The 15,639-nt window shown below is 50.3% G+C and overlaps 1 protein-coding gene across 5 annotated transcripts; it reads right to left on the bottom strand.

The window, feature by feature from the left end:
• Positions 1 to 26: 26 nt before the first annotated feature.
• Positions 27 to 14,755, bottom strand: Slc25a44 (solute carrier family 25 member 44). 5 transcript variants are annotated; one of them, XM_021157804.3, is made up of 4 exons: positions 14,339 to 14,755; positions 9,993 to 10,630; positions 5,554 to 5,676; positions 27 to 2,473 (listed from the first exon to the last, which is right to left on the bottom strand). In XM_021157804.3, exons 1-4 carry the CDS (start codon positions 14,380 to 14,382, stop codon positions 2,469 to 2,471), a joined length of 810 nt encoding a protein of 269 aa, XP_021013463.1. In that variant the 5' UTR covers positions 14,383 to 14,755; the 3' UTR covers positions 27 to 2,468. The 5 variants fall into 5 exon arrangements, with proteins under 5 accessions (XP_021013463.1, XP_029331147.1, XP_021013461.1 ...); XM_029475287.2 differs by having other exon boundaries at positions 5,554 to 5,681; positions 14,457 to 14,753; XM_021157802.2 differs by having other exon boundaries at positions 5,554 to 5,681; positions 14,339 to 14,752.
• Positions 14,756 to 15,639: the final 884 nt, after the last annotated feature.

Here is a 15,639-nt window from a genome sequence, read left to right as displayed (position 1 = left end):
CAGAAAACAAAACCCAAAAGCCGGGGTTTAGGGGCTCAATAAAAACTTTTAATTACATTTCAAAGATCTCATACAGTGCAACAGTCAATATTCGCAGCTAATCTCCTCGAGTTCATTTCTAGCTAATGCTGAATGTGCATTCTTTCCCATGTGCCTGCATCCAGCCTTCCTGTCTTGCTGAGTTTCTAATTTGTGTGTTGACCAATGGGTCAACATTTCTAGCTGTTTTGGTCTCCAGTTTTGGAAAAATGGCCGCCCACTGGCTCATCTTCACCAAGGCCAATCCCAGACCCTGACCTTGGGAGAGTAGGAGTTCCGACGGGGGTGCCTTTTACCTTTATATCCAAGGTCCTTTCAAACACAAGGGGAAAGAAGGAAAGGGAGAAAGGACAAGAAAGGGAGGCTTAAACACGGGACAAGAAAAGAAAGTCGGGAAGGAGTAACCTAAGGCATGAAAGGTGGGAGGAACCTATGTCCACACTCTGCCCCTAGGAAAGACCAAACAAGAGCAGAGCCGTCCGGTCACAAAGGTGTTGATAGGGAAAGCCTGAGAGGGGTCCTTGCTCCACTGTATTGATTGCTCTTAAGGTAGAGGTGAGGAGCGAAAGGATTTAAAATGATCTGTGGGCTTCACCCTTCAGATGACTATGGGCAAGATTGAAGGGCTCTCTCAATAAAGTGCAGGAAGTGGGGCCTGGTGGCGTCCTGTAAACCTGGAACTCAGGAGGTGGAGGAAGATCAAGAGTTCAAGGCTACCCTCTGCTACATAATGAATTCAAACCCAGCCTGGGATATATGAGACCCTGTCTCAAAAAAACAAACCAAAATGCTGAGACGAATAAAAGTAGAGGGCTCAGAAGGAAACAAATACAGACTACAGCGAGTAGTAGGAGGTGTGTGTGGAGACTGGGTCAAGTCAGGATGGAAGAATGTGGAGCAGCCGTGAGAAACATGAAGGCTTCAGTTAGCACCTTCCAATTTGGCACCATGGCATTTCCCAAGGCATGGGGCCACTGATAAGGTCGAAAGCATCTCCCAGGCTGAAGAGCAAGATTTGCCTGCTTTCTTCCCTCCCATTCCTCACTGTGCCTCTCTGCCACCAACACAGGCTAAGTAGAGGCAGGGAAGAGGGATGCTCCTGAGGGAAGCATCAGTGGTTTTGGCAGTAAGAAGCTGGTAACCAGGTGGACCTGGCCTTGGGTGCCTTCCTGACTGTTTTTTTTTTTTTTTTTTTTCTGTTGCCAGCACAGGGTACCATGACTGGGATGACACTTCACAACCAAGGACAAGAAAAACAAGGATAGTTCATATTCCAGAGTCCCACTGTGAGACACCTGTTGCGATTCATCTGGGTGGCGGGTGTGCCTGTGGCACTGCTGCCTCGGGCTCAGAACCTCCGTGGTGCCTCCAGGGCTCGGCTCAGCTGGCCTGAGGAGATAAGAGTGAGGAACGCACATCCAAGCCAGTGGCTCTCTCTCAACCTGGCTTCAGGGCAAAGTTCCAAGGACAGTGTTCTCTAGTAAGTCTGACCCACTTACAACTGTGCCCCTCTACTGTAGTCACCTGGGCCAATGAAGGCCAGCAGCTCATGTGGTCTGTAGGTTCCCGGGCCTGAGGGACAGGGAAGGGGGATAAAAAATTAGGATCTGTGTCACAGTTTTCCACTTTTCCAAGGAGTGGGGTCTGACAGCAGACTGAGCTATCAGGATTAGTTGGCTCATTCACAGATGTTCAGCTACACATAGGAAGCCTCAGCGTTTCTCCCTCCTAGTAACTCCCCAAGAAGACGAACGCCCTGCAGAGTGTGCGCTGCTCCGATTTGTCCCCCAAAGGCAGGACAAAGCAGTGAACAACTCAGGTCCCAAATTTAAAATAAGCAGGCATAAAAAAATAAATAGACCCCAGGCAGCTACTCAGAGCCTTGGCCTGAGGCTCGAGAAGAAGCAGGGGACAAGCAAACGAGGAGCAGCTCTTCTCCAGGCCTGAGGGAAGGTCAGAGAGGGGCGCCAGTGAGGGGCTAACGGGGTCCTGTGGCCATGACTGAGTATAAGGACCGAGTGAGGGGCCCAGGTCTGCAGGAGAAGTCAAATGATGGGGATGAGGGAAGCCAGGCACAGAACCTCTGCAGAAGGAGCAGTCCAAAGTCTCCTCTCTGATCCCTGACAGACAACCTGGAGCAGGATGGGTGTGTGGTGGTGGCGTTCACAGGAGCAGTTATCCTCTCTGCTCTGCCCTGGCCCAGAGTAATGTGTGAAACCACAGCCTCTCCATCCACCGCTCTCTACCAGTGTCTCGAGTCCACCAGCTCAGGTCGCAGGCTGAGCTTCTTGAGGCTCTCGTAGCCCACCACGATGACGATGGTGGAGGGTGTAGCCGAGATGATTCTCGCCGAGAGGCCCTTCATGAGGCCCCAAGGCCCCTCCTCTGCCATCAGCTGCCTGAAGGTCAGGACGATGGAGCTCTTGCCTTCAACCTGAAAAAGTCACCACAGTGAAGAGCCACCAACTGTGCTGTCACCACTGCTCAGCACACCCTCAATAGCACTTCAGCTCGAGGAGGGACTCCGAGGGCTAGCCTCTGCTTTCTGGGCAGCACAGTGACTTCCTCCTAGCTCTGGTGACAGAACTACCTGGGTCTTAACCCTGCCTACCCCAGTTTTCTAAAATAGAAAATGGTGATAGTCCCTATGCCTGGGCTGGAGGGATGGCTCCAGAGGTTAAGTAAGAGCACTGACTGCTCTTCCAGAGGTCCTGAGTTCAAATCCCAGCAACCACATGGTGGCTCACAACCATCTATAATGGGATCCAGTGCCCTCTTCTGGTGTGTCTGAAGACAGCTACAGCATACTCATTCATATACATAAAGAGAGAGAGAGAAAAAAGAAAGAAAGAGAGAGAGAGAGAGAGAGACCCTGTGCCACAAGGTTGTTACAATGTCAACAATAGAGCCGGGCATGGTGTCACACGTCTTTAATCCTAGCACTGGAGAGGCAGAGGCAGGTGGATCTCTATAAATTGTAGGCCAGCTGGTTGATATAGTGAGTTCCAGGCCAGTCAGAGGTACAAGATGAAATCCTGTCTCAAACAACAGACTGCCAAGAGTTCTGCCCAGCAAGACGGTGCTGAGCGCCAGCTACCACTGCCCTCAGGCAAGCTCTCCGGCCGTGAGCCTGCGGACAAGGTGCGTCTCTGTCTCTGGGAGGCTGCATTCATTCCCCCAGTGAGGCCCTTAAGCAGCTCTCCCCAGCCATGGCTGGCTCTGCTCATCCCAGTCTCTCCAGGCTTCAGGGTTAGAAGCCTCTTGCTCTTCTTGTTGGGTCACACGCAGTAGCCAGGACAAGGACCTCTTCCCTCTCTCCTCACAGTCCTACCTCCTTCCTTACTCCCAAATCACAACTACAGAGCCCACACCAGAGCACTTGTGCCACAGCAAGGCAAAGGACTCCTTCTTCAGACCCTCCCTGCCCAGTGTGGCCTTCACGAGGTCTACCACAGCTCGCTGCTCTGCCCTGCCTTCCTCATCACCTCCTCCACACCTCTTCTTCCCCTCTGACATCTCACATGATCACTCTGCTTCCACAACCTCCCTTAGTCCTGGCCAGGGCAAGTTCAGCTTAGCCCATGCCTCTGGCCTGGTAGCGCCTTAGAGCAGGGGGCCTATGGGCAATCCCTTGGGTTGGCTCCTAGGACACCCAAGGCAGGGTAAGGAAAGAATGAGGCCAACCCTGATTCTCCAAGGTAAAGACACTGGAGGCCCAGCCAGGAGCCAGAGTAGTGACTTTTAAATGTTGGAAGAAGCACTTTTCCCTAGGGTCAAGAATACTTCTATCTGTTGTTCCTCTCTTTGGACACTCTAGTAGCCCCAAAAATCAACTGTACCCCAACCTGTTAAGGTTCCTTTTCTTTCCTCCTGTCCTCACCACCCCCGGAACCCTTCTCCCATGTATCTCTCTCGATTCTCCACCTTTCTTCCTAAGTCACCCTAGTTTCACAGTGAGAGCCCCTCTTGCTGGAAACCTAAGACTTGACACAGCAAAATCTACCCTCTGCATATAATGTACCATATAATGTACCGTACTTAGATCCTATTTCTCGCTGCTGTCTACAGAGTCGGCCTTAGAATACGACTACAATTCCTGGGCAGCACCAGGAGTTGTTAGGGTTCTGGAAAAGTCGAAAGAGTACAACCTGTGAAACGTATTTTAAAAAGAGTCTGCCAGGCCAGCGATGTAGCTCAGCGTTTACCATCAAGCCAGGCCACCCGAGTTCAACGCCCTGGAACCCATATAGTAGAAAGAGAGAAACCAACTACTGCGAGTTAACCTCTGGTCCACATGCACACTATATCGTGTACACACACACACAAAATAAAACACAAAAAAAAAAAACAAAACAGACACAAACAAAACCCATGCAGGTTTCTTAGCTGGCTGGTGATGGGCACCTTTAATCACTCTATGGAGGGTGGAGGCAGGAGAATCAAGAGTTCAAGGTCACCCTCAGCTACTAAGTGAATCTGAGGACAGCCTTGTTGAACTATAAGTCTTTGTCTCAAAAACAACAAAAGACCAAACACCCGGCATTTTCCTGTGACCCCAGAACTCAGGAAGAGCAGGAATTCAAGGCCAGCATCAGCTACAACAGCAGTTTGGAGGCCAGGCTGGACTACATGACACCCTGTCTCAAAAACTAAAAAAAAAAAAAAAAAGAGCTGGGGCGGGGCTCAGTTGGTTGAGTATTTGCTGAAAAGGCCAGTGCCTCTAAAAGCAGGTGTGACCAGGCATGCCTCTAACCCCACTTCTCCAGAGGGATGGGAGGGTCAGGAGGTCAAGGCCCTCCAGCTACTTACAGGGCTCAAATCCAGCTGGAGATACTGAGAACCAGTCCTTAAGGGTTGTAGAAACACAAACAAAAGGAGCCTGAGTTTGGTTCCCTGAGCACACACAGTACAAAGCCAGAGCTCAGCCACCCACCCAGGCTTTCCCCTAGCTCCTGCTCATACCATATCCCCCTCACACGCACACACAGCAAAGAAATGGAACGGTTTTGAAAGGAAAAGACATCTGTGTCTCTCTCGTTTCCCATCCTCAACTGTCCCTCTTCTTCCTCTCCACTAGACCACCTTTCTCAGTTCAGTCTCTCATTCCCTGTGGATTCAGGGCCTGGTGGGAAAATCAGACACCTGAAATTACTATGAAATCACTGAGTGTATTCACCACAGGCCTGCAAGGTGAGGAAGGGGTCACTCAGGGCCTAGGCGAATAGAGTACGGAACGGATTCCAGCTGAAGGCTAGAAGAAAGCAGTAAGAGCTCCTGAGGCTGGGCATGCAAGTGGGTAGCTATGCAAGGGGCAGACAACGAGAAAAAACAAGCTAGAGACTTTCAAGGGCTCAACTGGTATCTGCAGAGATAAGGACAGGGAGGGGCTTGGATGATCACTAGGCTGATTAAACACCAGGGTCAGGGTACACTGAGGTCACAGGGACAATGGAGGACTACAGGTCTTCCTTCTAATGGCTTCTTGACTCAGGGTGGGGAGGAGGCCGGCATTACCTGCACACGGGTTCTGATGACATCCATGGGATTGGTGAGGATGGAGGCAGTGGCTGCAGCCAGGGGCCCAGAGATGGCTTGAAAGACAATGTGAGGGCACTCCTGAGGGCACAGGCGCGACAGCTGCTCTGGAATCCAGGGAAAGACAAGGCCTCAAGATACGAGGTACCACCCATCTGCCCTCTCACGCCTGCACTCGGAGACAAGCCCTCGGCCCTTCCTATACCTTTCTCTTCCTGCTTCTACCTGCATCCACTAGAGATGCACATTATATGTCTTTGGAGCTTTTTGAAGTCATTCTGGTTGTAGCCATTTATAAGGGACACGGTGGTCTCTATGGAAGGAAGGCTGTTCACTGTATTCTGCATACCTTTTCAAAGTTCTTTACTTCTAGAGGGTCAGGGGAAGGCAAAGTGTCATGTAGCCCAGGCTGGCCTGGACCTCAGTATGTAGCAGAGGAGGAGCCCTGACCCTCCTGTCGTTTCCAAAGTCCAGGGATTATAGACTCGTGGCACCACAGCTGGGCCACACACTGCTGGCGATGGCTCCCAGGGCTTTACCTGTGCCAGGTAGGCAGACACTCTACCAAGTTAGCCACATCCTTAGCCCTTCAAAAGTCACTTGGAGTTTTGGACTGTGTACCTATTTTTATAAATACAAGCAATTAATATTAAAGTAGGAAGTCTTACAATGAGGATCAGATCATACCAAGAAAGAAAACTGCCTGGGCACGATGAAGCATGACTCTAATTCCAGGGATGGGCGGATCCCTGATTCCAAGGCTAGGCTCAGGACAGCCAGAGAGATACAGAGAAACCCTGTCTCAAAACAACAAGGCAAGCAAGCAATGCAGGCAGGATGGTGATGTACTTGGAAGATGAAGGTGGGGTTGGGGGGGTCTAAGTTCATCTTCAGCCACACAGTGACTTCCAGGCCAATACAGACTACATGAGACTCGCTTAGCATACATGGAGCCGAGAAGGCAGAGTCTACCACGCATGGAGCTCTGGATTTGAGCCCCAGCACAGAAAGCCAGGCATGGTGGCACACGTTTGTAATCCCAGCACTCTGGAAGTAGACTGGGGGTAGGAGTGGGGGTGTCAGAAGGTCAAGGTTATCTTCAGTGACTTGAGACATGACATTCTGTTTAAATTAAAAAAAAAAAAAAAGAGAGAGAAAGCCAGGCATAGTGGTGCATGCTTGTAATTTTTATAAGGCCAGCCATATCTCACAAAATAGGAACAACAAAAAAAGTCAAATAAACAAGGACTAGGAGTGTAGCTCAGTGGCCCAGTACCTGCTTAGCCTGTGTAAGTCTCTAGGCTCAATCACTAGGCCAAGAGAAGAAGGAGAAACTTGGATTTCCAAGTGCCAATGACTGTGGGGTTCTAGGCACTGAGGCCTGTTTCCTCAGTGCCCCTGGGAAGTGTGCCTGTGCAGAGTCTCTGCTTTACCCTCTCTTGAGGTAAAAGACAAGAGTTCATTCATTTACTCAGCGAAGACTCTGCGAGCCACCCTGGGTCCTGAGGGCCATGCAATGAACAGAAAAAAGTGCCTAGGATGCCTGCCCTCGGAAAGTGCACATTCTAGTGAGAGAGAAGGGACAGTAAGCACAGCACAGCGCGTGTCAGAGGGGCACACTAGAGCTACGGTAAAAATGGGAAAGGAAGCGGGGCTCGGGGACTCCACGGGTAGAGGGAAAGCAAGCTGTGACTTTCAACAAAGCAGTCATGGTGCTTCCTGGAAAGTGAAGTTCAGAAACGCCCTGATGGTGAACCACGCGTGCCCCGACAAAGAGCTTCCTAAGCACAGGGTAACAGTTATCAAAAGCACTGAGGCAGGGACATGCCTGCGGGGGGCGGGGGCAGTAAGACCATCAACTTAGAACAGAGCCACTGGGAAGGGCAGTGGGTGAGACTGGAGGTGAGTGACCAAGGACCTGGAGGACACTACACAAACCCAGGCTTTTCCCTAAGACACCCAGGTCTTAGGTTTTTCCCCAGGTCACACAGACAGACTCAGCATCTCAGAGATCTCCTCTCAGTTTCCTAGTCAGTCAGGTCCTTACGAATTCTTTCTCATGCCTTTGGTTTTGGTAGTTTGAGGCTAGACAGATGTAGGAAGAAGGTTGGCAGGGCAGAGGTCACAGCCTCCAAGTCCCAGATGACATGGAGAATTCCGTAAGCCTGCTGGAGCCACCTCTTCCCCAGTTCTTAACTGTGTTCCACCCCCCCCCTCCAACCCCAAGTCAAGCATGTCAACAGAAACAGGGTGACATGGCGTTTGCCTCATGGGCACCCTTCCTCTCCCGAAGGAGGCATTTTGCAGTCATTAGGCGGCAGCATTGGGACCTGCACTACCTGTTTCCTGGGCCTGGATGCACTGACCCTGTTCCTGCAAGCTGCCACTTTCCTGGGACAAGAAGACTGATTGGTTTAATGAAGAGCTGATTGGCAATCAGCTGGGCAGAAGAGAGTAGGGCGGGACTTCTGATCTCAATGAGGGGGCCCCAGTGAGAGGGACCAGGAGAAGGCAGTATGGGAGACCATGTGGAGGAACCAAGAGGATTCGACATGAAGTCACAGTGAGAGAGCAGCCATGAGGACACACATGGACCAGAGCAAGCCAGGGCAAGACCAGAATGGCAAGTAATGTGGCATCTGGTCTGGGTGGCAGCCCAGTCGGGTTAGAAAATCTCAGAGCCTGCTTAGCTTAGGCTTGCTACTTGTTAATAAAAATACCAGGTGTCTGTATCTTTACTTAGAAGTTACAGTGAGCATAGAAACTTCCAGCAATTATTGGAGAACAGAGGGGCATAGAACCACTCCCCTCTCACCCCAGGAATTACTTTACACACATGTAAACTGGGCTCCTGGGCAACAGAAGCAGGTGGATCACAAATTGAGGGCCTGCATGGACTATGGAATAAGTTCAAGTCCAACCTTGTTACTTAGTGAGATGTCTCAAGAGTATAGACGGGGGCCTAAGGATGTGGGTAGCTCAAACACAGGAGCTGATCCCTAGCACTGCATAAACCAGACATGGTGCAAGCCTTTAGACCCAGTGCTCAGAGGACAGAGGGAGGAGGACGAGAAATCCAACGCCAAGCGCCAAGCAGCGTGGCCCACACCACCACTGGGTGGTGGACACATGGCTGTAACCCCAGCACCAGGTGGGCAGAGGCAGCAGGATCAGTACTTTAGGGCCAGCCTTGGTCACCTGAGTCCCAATCTCAGAAGCTGAGTCTCAATACTCAACACACTGAGTATGGTAGTGTGAGCCTAGAACTCCAGCAGCCGAGGAGACAGAGGCAGAACCCTGCCTCAAAATAAAACTTAAGCACGCCGGGCGTGGTGGCGCACGCCTTTAATCCCAGCACTCGGGAGGCAGAGGCAGGCGGATTTCTGAGTTCGAGGCCAGCCTGGTCTACAAAGTGAGTGCCAGGACAGCCAGGGCTACACAGAGAAACCCTGTCTCGAAAAAACCAAAAAAAAAAAAAAAAAAAAAAAAAAAAAAAACTTAAGCAGGTCAGCCACATTTGTAGCCTAGTACTTGAGAGGCTGAAGCAAACTGCTCAGAATTTAAGGTCAGGCTCAGCTACATACTGAGTTTCAGGCAACCCAAGGCTGTAGAATAAGAGCCTATTTTAAAAACAAAACCAATGTTTAATTTTTAAATGGCTGAGATGCAGCTCAGCAGCCAAGCAGCTGCCTAAGTATACGGTGGGCATGCAAGGCCTTGTGTTGCATTCCTAGCAGGACACACGGGAGGCTCACAGTCAGATTGTAGGCTGAGACCTCTGGACAGGTTTGGCAAGCAATGCTCCAGAACGGGGCACAAGGGGAAACAGAACTCTTTTAAGTATTCACAAAATCAGGTGAGGGCAGAGGTCAAAGGCAGCCTCCAGAGAAAATGCCTTCCTGGGCACTCGCTTTAGTCTTAGTTAGTGTGGCTTTTCTGCAGGCCTAGAGATGAACCCTTCCTTGTGCATGCTGGCTAAGCTCTCCTCAACTGAGCTACATCCCTAGCTTCCCTACGAAGATTTTGCTGAGGTGACCCCAGCACTTACGGAGTGGAAGCATTGCTATTAAGTTCACTGGACTACAGTTGAGTTCAAAGCCAGTCTGGGTTAAACAGAGAGACCCTGCCTCACAAAACCACAAGAACAAAAAAACAGATTGACAGAGTGTACTCCCAAAGGGTCAGTACAGAGTTTAGCTTTACCACAAAGTGGAGATGGAATATTATACTAAGCAGAAGAAACAGGGCTAGCAAAACTTGGGTTCGGCTGGGCTCGGCTGGGGGTGAACACCCGTGATCCCAACACTCAGTGGGGCTGATCTGGTCCCCTCTCTGTACTCATCTCCACTCTAAAAACAGCCAGAAGCAACAGTGTCCCGCCCCACCAGTAAGTGCTCTCCTTCCAAGCCCCTGCTTACCTGCATAAAAGTGGTAGAAGGGCCACCAGACAGCACTGTTTGGGATGTACGTTAGCAGCGAGGCCACGTAGCCCCTGTAGAAGCCTCGGAGGCCGTCAGCCCGGAGAATCTGCCTGATAATGTCCTTAGTCTGGCCAAAGGCAATCACCCCTTGTCCCTCTAGGTTTCCGCGTACTTGGAAGCGACCCATTTTCTCACCCTTCCGCTGCATCATCAGATGCTGGGAGACAACATCGATCGGCACCGTGATGCTCTGGGCCACGAGGGAGGCTGAGCCCCCGGCTACCAGTGATTTGACTGTGTTACTCTGGCTGTAGTCAGCCACAAACTTCCGGGTGAGCTCGTAAGTGGTGACATAGCACTGGCCGGAGATGAGCGTGAAGGTGTTGACCAGGAACCCCCGGTAGAGGCCCGCCACTCCATCTGCTCGCAGGATCTTGACAAAGGCATCGAAGGTCCCGTGGTAGAGGCTCTTGCCCTTCTGGACCTGCAGGCGGGTGCGGATGAGGGTGAACGGGTACACGCTGACCCTGATCATCATTGTCATAGCAACACCAAACACATAGAACTTCTTCTTGTCCAGGTGCTCCCACTCGATGATCTGAATGTTCCGTTTGTCTTCCATTGTGCCCGGAGACCTGGGGTTTGGGCAGGCGAGAGATGTGAGGAAGGTCAGGACGGCATTGCTTTCCCCTCCTGCCTAGGCTGCCAAGTCCACCTCTCGGGCTGTATCTCTCAGGACACTCACCTCAGCGAAGCCTAGCCTTCAAACAGCCTGGCTCAGTGCGTCCACGACCCAGTGCATTGTCTCTGCACTTCTGTCTTTGACAAGCCCTTCTGAAATCATTCCGCACCACACAGCAATGCTGACCACCCCGCACATCAGCCCCTACTCGGTGTGTAGGACCAACCATTCTGAATTTTGTCTCTTTCCTAGGTCTTGCCATCACAGTCCTGAATAGGGACCATTCTCTGTCTCATCTGCTGGGCATGCTTAGAATGCTGTGGACAATCCATCCACCTGGCATGATTCAAGGCCTACATGGAGAGCAGGATGTCACTGTGTGCCATGGGGGAGTTCCTGGAGGCTGGAACACTCCGGGCTCCTCTGAGGAAGCAGCCACCTTTGTCATCCATTCATGCTCAGTGGGGGTCACCTTACTAACATTTGCTGCCTGCTTACCTCACTTCTGTCCCCCGTGCCGGCTGCTCTGACCATCCCTGAACCCACCCCACCCCCATAATCTATATTTTCTCCAGTCTACGTTAGAAGAAAGTATCGAGACGAGTGTAGAGAGGGATTTCGCACCACAGGGCATCCTCACCCTCCTCCCCACTCTCTAGGAAAAGGAGTAAAAGTCAGGAACAGGCCAAAGGTCTAAGTCCTCCTTGGCCATTAGCTAGTCCCTCAAAAAGAGAAGAGCCACCCGAGCAGTTTCCTCTCAGGAACCTAGAGAGCTACAGGACCTGCTTGCATCTGGCTAACCCTGAGTGTGCAAACCACAAAACAACAACAAAAATACTTCAGGGAAGGGAGCAAATTGAGGATTCTAACAGTCAAATGTGACCAGTGCAGTGCCATGCAGCCGCTGCACAGCAGGGAAGGCAAGATAAGCCAAGAGCTCTACTCCACGTGCCTTCTGTGCCAAGTGAGCCAAACATCTCAGTGCAATTCTCTCTGTTTAAATTAAAACTAACTCCTCCCATGGGAGGCAGTGTAAACACCCTAGAGACTGCCAGTTCTCTCAGCTTTATCCCAGAAGCCAAGACTGCCTTCTCTTTCTTAGTTTTCCTGTGGAGTGACTGAGCTTATTGGCTGAGCAGGCATGGTGTCATCGCAAGACAAACACACAGCAGGGCTCAAGCAGGGGCCTCCTGCTGGGCATGCACTAACTGCATGCTAGGCAGGGCAGAAGGGCAGAGCGATGAGGTACTCTGTTCTAAGACCTGGTTACCTGGGCACCTTCTTAACCTGTCCCGCTGAATCACCCACTACTAGCATCTCTGATGAGCAATCCTGAGGCAGAGCTCACTGCTCCAGTTCCCCTTTCTCCAACCCAGAAGGAAGCCAGGATTTCCCAAGGCCCGTCTGTCATCCTACAATGTCACAGTCACAGGAGGAACCCCTAAAGGTCATGACCCAATCAATAAGGCACCATATTAGAGGGCCGAGAGGGTGCTATACCCTTGGATTAGGGGAAGTTTCTCCCTGAAAGTGGGATCTCAGCTTGCTCCAATGTCCTATAGCCTCCAGATGTCCTGCTGAAATATCAGTTTTTGTTTCATCTGCTGGAAAATCCTCTTTGTAGAAAAATGAATGCCATCATTCCTCAGCCTTCTTTGCTTCTGGTTCAGCCGGTCCATCCATCTTCTGGCCCTTTTCTCTGACCTTATTTGTGGTACTGGACTCCAATTCTGGATTTTCTGTTCATGGGGCTAGGGTTGTAGCTCAGTTGACAGAGTGACGGCCTAGCATGTACCCAGCCCTAAATTTAATCCCCAGCATGGCCTGACGACAATAACAATGATATGGTGACCCAGGCCTATAGTCATAGCATTTGGGAGGTGGAAGATCATGAGTCTATAGTCATCTTTGACTATGGCAAGTTCAAGACCATCCAGGGTTACAAGAAATCCTGCTTTAAAAAAAACAACAGAGGGGGCTGGAGAGATGGCTCAGCAGTTAAGAGCACTGACTGTTCTTCCAAAGGTCCTGAGTTCAAATCCCAGTAACCACATGGTGGCTCACAACCATCTGTAATGAGATCTGATGCCCTCTTCTGGAGTGTCTGAAGACAGCTATAGTGTACTTACATATAATAAATAAATAAATAAATCTTCAACAACAACAGAGTTGGGCAGTGATGGCGCACACCTTTAATCCCAGCACTTGGGAGGCAGAGGCAGATGGATTTCTGAGTTCAAGGCCAGCCTGGTCTACAGAGTGAGTTCCAGGACAGCCAGGGCTACACAGAGAAACCCTGTCTCAAAAAAAAAAAAAAAAAAACCAAAACAAAACAACAACAACAAAAAACCAACCAAATCAACAACAAAAGCAATGTTTGTGAATCATTAAGTGCCTTCTGTACATCCCAACAGAAGATCACCCAGACTAGGGAGCGTTTTATGCTTGAAGTTATCAAATGAAGTGGAAAGTAGACTAGCTCAAATATGCACATGTTACAACCCACTCTCCTCACATAAACAAAACCCACGGCCTTAGCTGCTGTTTTGTTGTTTGTTTGGTATGAGTTTCTTTTTTTTTTTTTTTTTGGTTTTTTTGAGACAGGGTTTCTCTGTGCTGGGATTAAAGGCGTGCGCCACCACGCCCGGCTTTGGTATGAGTTTCAAGTGGCCCAAACTGGCCTTGAACTTCTGAGCCTGTTATCTGCAATTCCTAAACGCAGAGATTATAGATGTGAGCCACGATAATGCTTGCCCAGTTTATTCTGAGCTGTGTGCTACCAACTGAGCTAGATCATTGGCCCTTGGAGTTAACAACTGTGGAAGGATTTTGCTAACAGTAAAGTATTTCCCTTACTGCACAAGGTTCTACTGAGCTGGGTTACTCTAAGTCCTCACCAACCAGAGTGGTCCACAGATGGCATGGACAATATAGTTGTCTATACAAGAGCAGACCTAGCTGTGGTAGCACGAGTCTATCACACTAGCCCAAAAGGGCTGAGGCAAGAGGAACAGGAGTTTAAGGTCAGCCTGGTTTACACAGTAAAACCTGTCTTGGGGGTCAGAGGGGACTCAGGCCATACTGTAAACCTACTGATAAGAAACAGCACTCTAACATCATCTCTAGATAATACATGGATTGTAAAATGTGAGAGGCATTGCTTTACTTATTCCAGCTTGTCAGTTTTATAAGAACTGTAACTATTCTCAGATCCCAGCATCATTAGGACCAGGTTAGAGTCCTCTGATTCCATCCTTGGTCGTGGACACAATGATGACTAACTGGTCCATTCCAATCAGCCACTCCCACCACATCGGGTCACCGTGCGGCGATAACTCCTGACCAGACACCAGACTGCCATTCTCAAACAGAACAAATACTTCCCAGCACCCTCTTTTCGTTCTCTCTGCCACTTCAGGTTCTGCATTCTAGGAGCTGTCACCCACATAAACGCGAATTAACTGTCCCGCTAACTATTCATTGCCCTTCACTAGGTCCTGACTATGTCGCCTCCCAATCTAAGACAGCCTCCTCCCTCCGGCGTGGTGAGGTTCCCACCTAGTCTTCTTTGGTCTTCAATAGATTTCCACGTGATCCTCCATCACACACACCACATGACAATCCCCTCCACACACTCCACGTGACACCCTCCTTTATGCACCTTCTGTCAGGCTCTTGCACGGCCAATTCAGGGTCCCCGGGCATACCCCTCGTCAGGCTTCTCTAGCTGTCAGTCTCTCATGCTCCTCGGCCAGGACGAGATGCCTCGGGGGACTTGCCTGTCGTTGCCAAAACTGCAGAGAGGCTTCCCATGGCGATGCAGCCCCGCAGAACAGACAGATATCCACTGCCTCCTCGACAGGTTGAACCTTAGGTATCTCTGATCCTTCAAGGCACCCAAGCACCGTGGTCGCTTTCCTTCTCAGACCCCAGCGCTTTAGCCGCGTCTGAGACTGGGACTCCTAGACCGCAGCCCCCGCGCTACCCTCCAGTCCCAGCGACAGCCAGACTCGGTTCGCATCTTCTTCCATATCCACTGGGATCCCGGTATTGCCGGAACCGGAAACTGAGATGCTGTCATTCCCTCCCACTGTGAAGCAGCGGTAATTCCACCAATGGCATTATCAGCCTTTGAGCCTCCCTCTAGAAGCGCCTCTTCGGCCATCTTGGATTAGGGAACTAGCCCCGCCTCCTTTAGCTTCTATATGCCCTCAAGCCAACCACGCAAACGAGTCCTGCTAGGGGACTTCGTAATTGGCTGACACTTAAACCCCGGAGGCAGAGGACTCTGCTCCCTCCCTCCCTCCCTCCCTCCCTTTCTCTTTCTTTTTCTTCTTTACTTCTCTCTCTCTCCTTTTTTTTTGTTTTACTTTCATTTCTTTCTGGGAAAAGTCTTGCTACCAAGACCTGGGGGGCGTCCAACTCATTAATTCCCCTGTCTCAGATTTCCAAGTGCTAAGATTGCAGACCTGCTCCTCCACTCCTGGTTTCTGGGACTCTTCTTGACAATACAGTGAAGTCACCTTTTGCTTAAAGATCTAGTGGAATCTTTATATTCAAACCTAAATTTTAGAATTCGAATTTTCAGTAGAGAGGAGGGGAAATCTAATCTTTAGTTTTTCCGTAGCTTTTCTCATTTTTGGAGCCCAAACAGTAGAGATAAAGGAAGGCACGATAAGGTAGCTAATTTTCAGATATAGTAACTCAAATTGGAGAAACAGCGGTGACACCAGCTGTGGGTCTGGTTTTACACATATATAGATTTTTAAAAGGTGTTTGTTTGTTCTATACTTTTCAGTCTATGCTGGTAATATTTTGTTGTTTTGCCGGGCGTGCCTTTAATCTTAGCACTTGGGAGGCAGAGGCAGGCAGATTTCTGAGTTCGAGGCCAGCCTGGTCTACATAGTGCGTTCCAGGACAGCCAGGGATACACACAGAAACCCTGTCTCGTCTCGAACCCCC

This window comes from Mus caroli, unplaced genomic scaffold, assembly GCF_978045245.1.
Source record: "Mus caroli unplaced genomic scaffold, Mus_caroli_1 scaffold_3, whole genome shotgun sequence".
In the NCBI taxonomy this organism is placed as follows: domain Eukaryota; kingdom Metazoa; phylum Chordata; class Mammalia; order Rodentia; family Muridae; genus Mus; species Mus caroli.
Note: the sequence above shows the minus strand (reverse complement) of the source record. Positions and strands in the feature narration are given on the sequence as shown.

What these genes read in the sequence shown, in the direction of transcription:
- Slc25a44 (XM_021157802.2), bottom strand. Translation starts at nt 14,382, where the DNA reads ATGCCCGGGGACCCTGAATTGGCCGTGCAAGAGCCTGACAGAAG. An exon ending in CTTCTACCACTTTTATGCAG is followed by an intron (nt 5,682 to 9,992) that starts GTAAGCAGGGGC and finishes CCTGGATTCCAG; the next exon opens with AGCAGCTGTCGCGCCTGTGC. An exon ending in TCATCAGAACCCGTGTGCAG is followed by an intron (nt 2,474 to 5,553) that starts GTAATGCCGGCC and finishes TGACTTTTTCAG; the next exon opens with GTTGAAGGCAAGAGCTCCAT.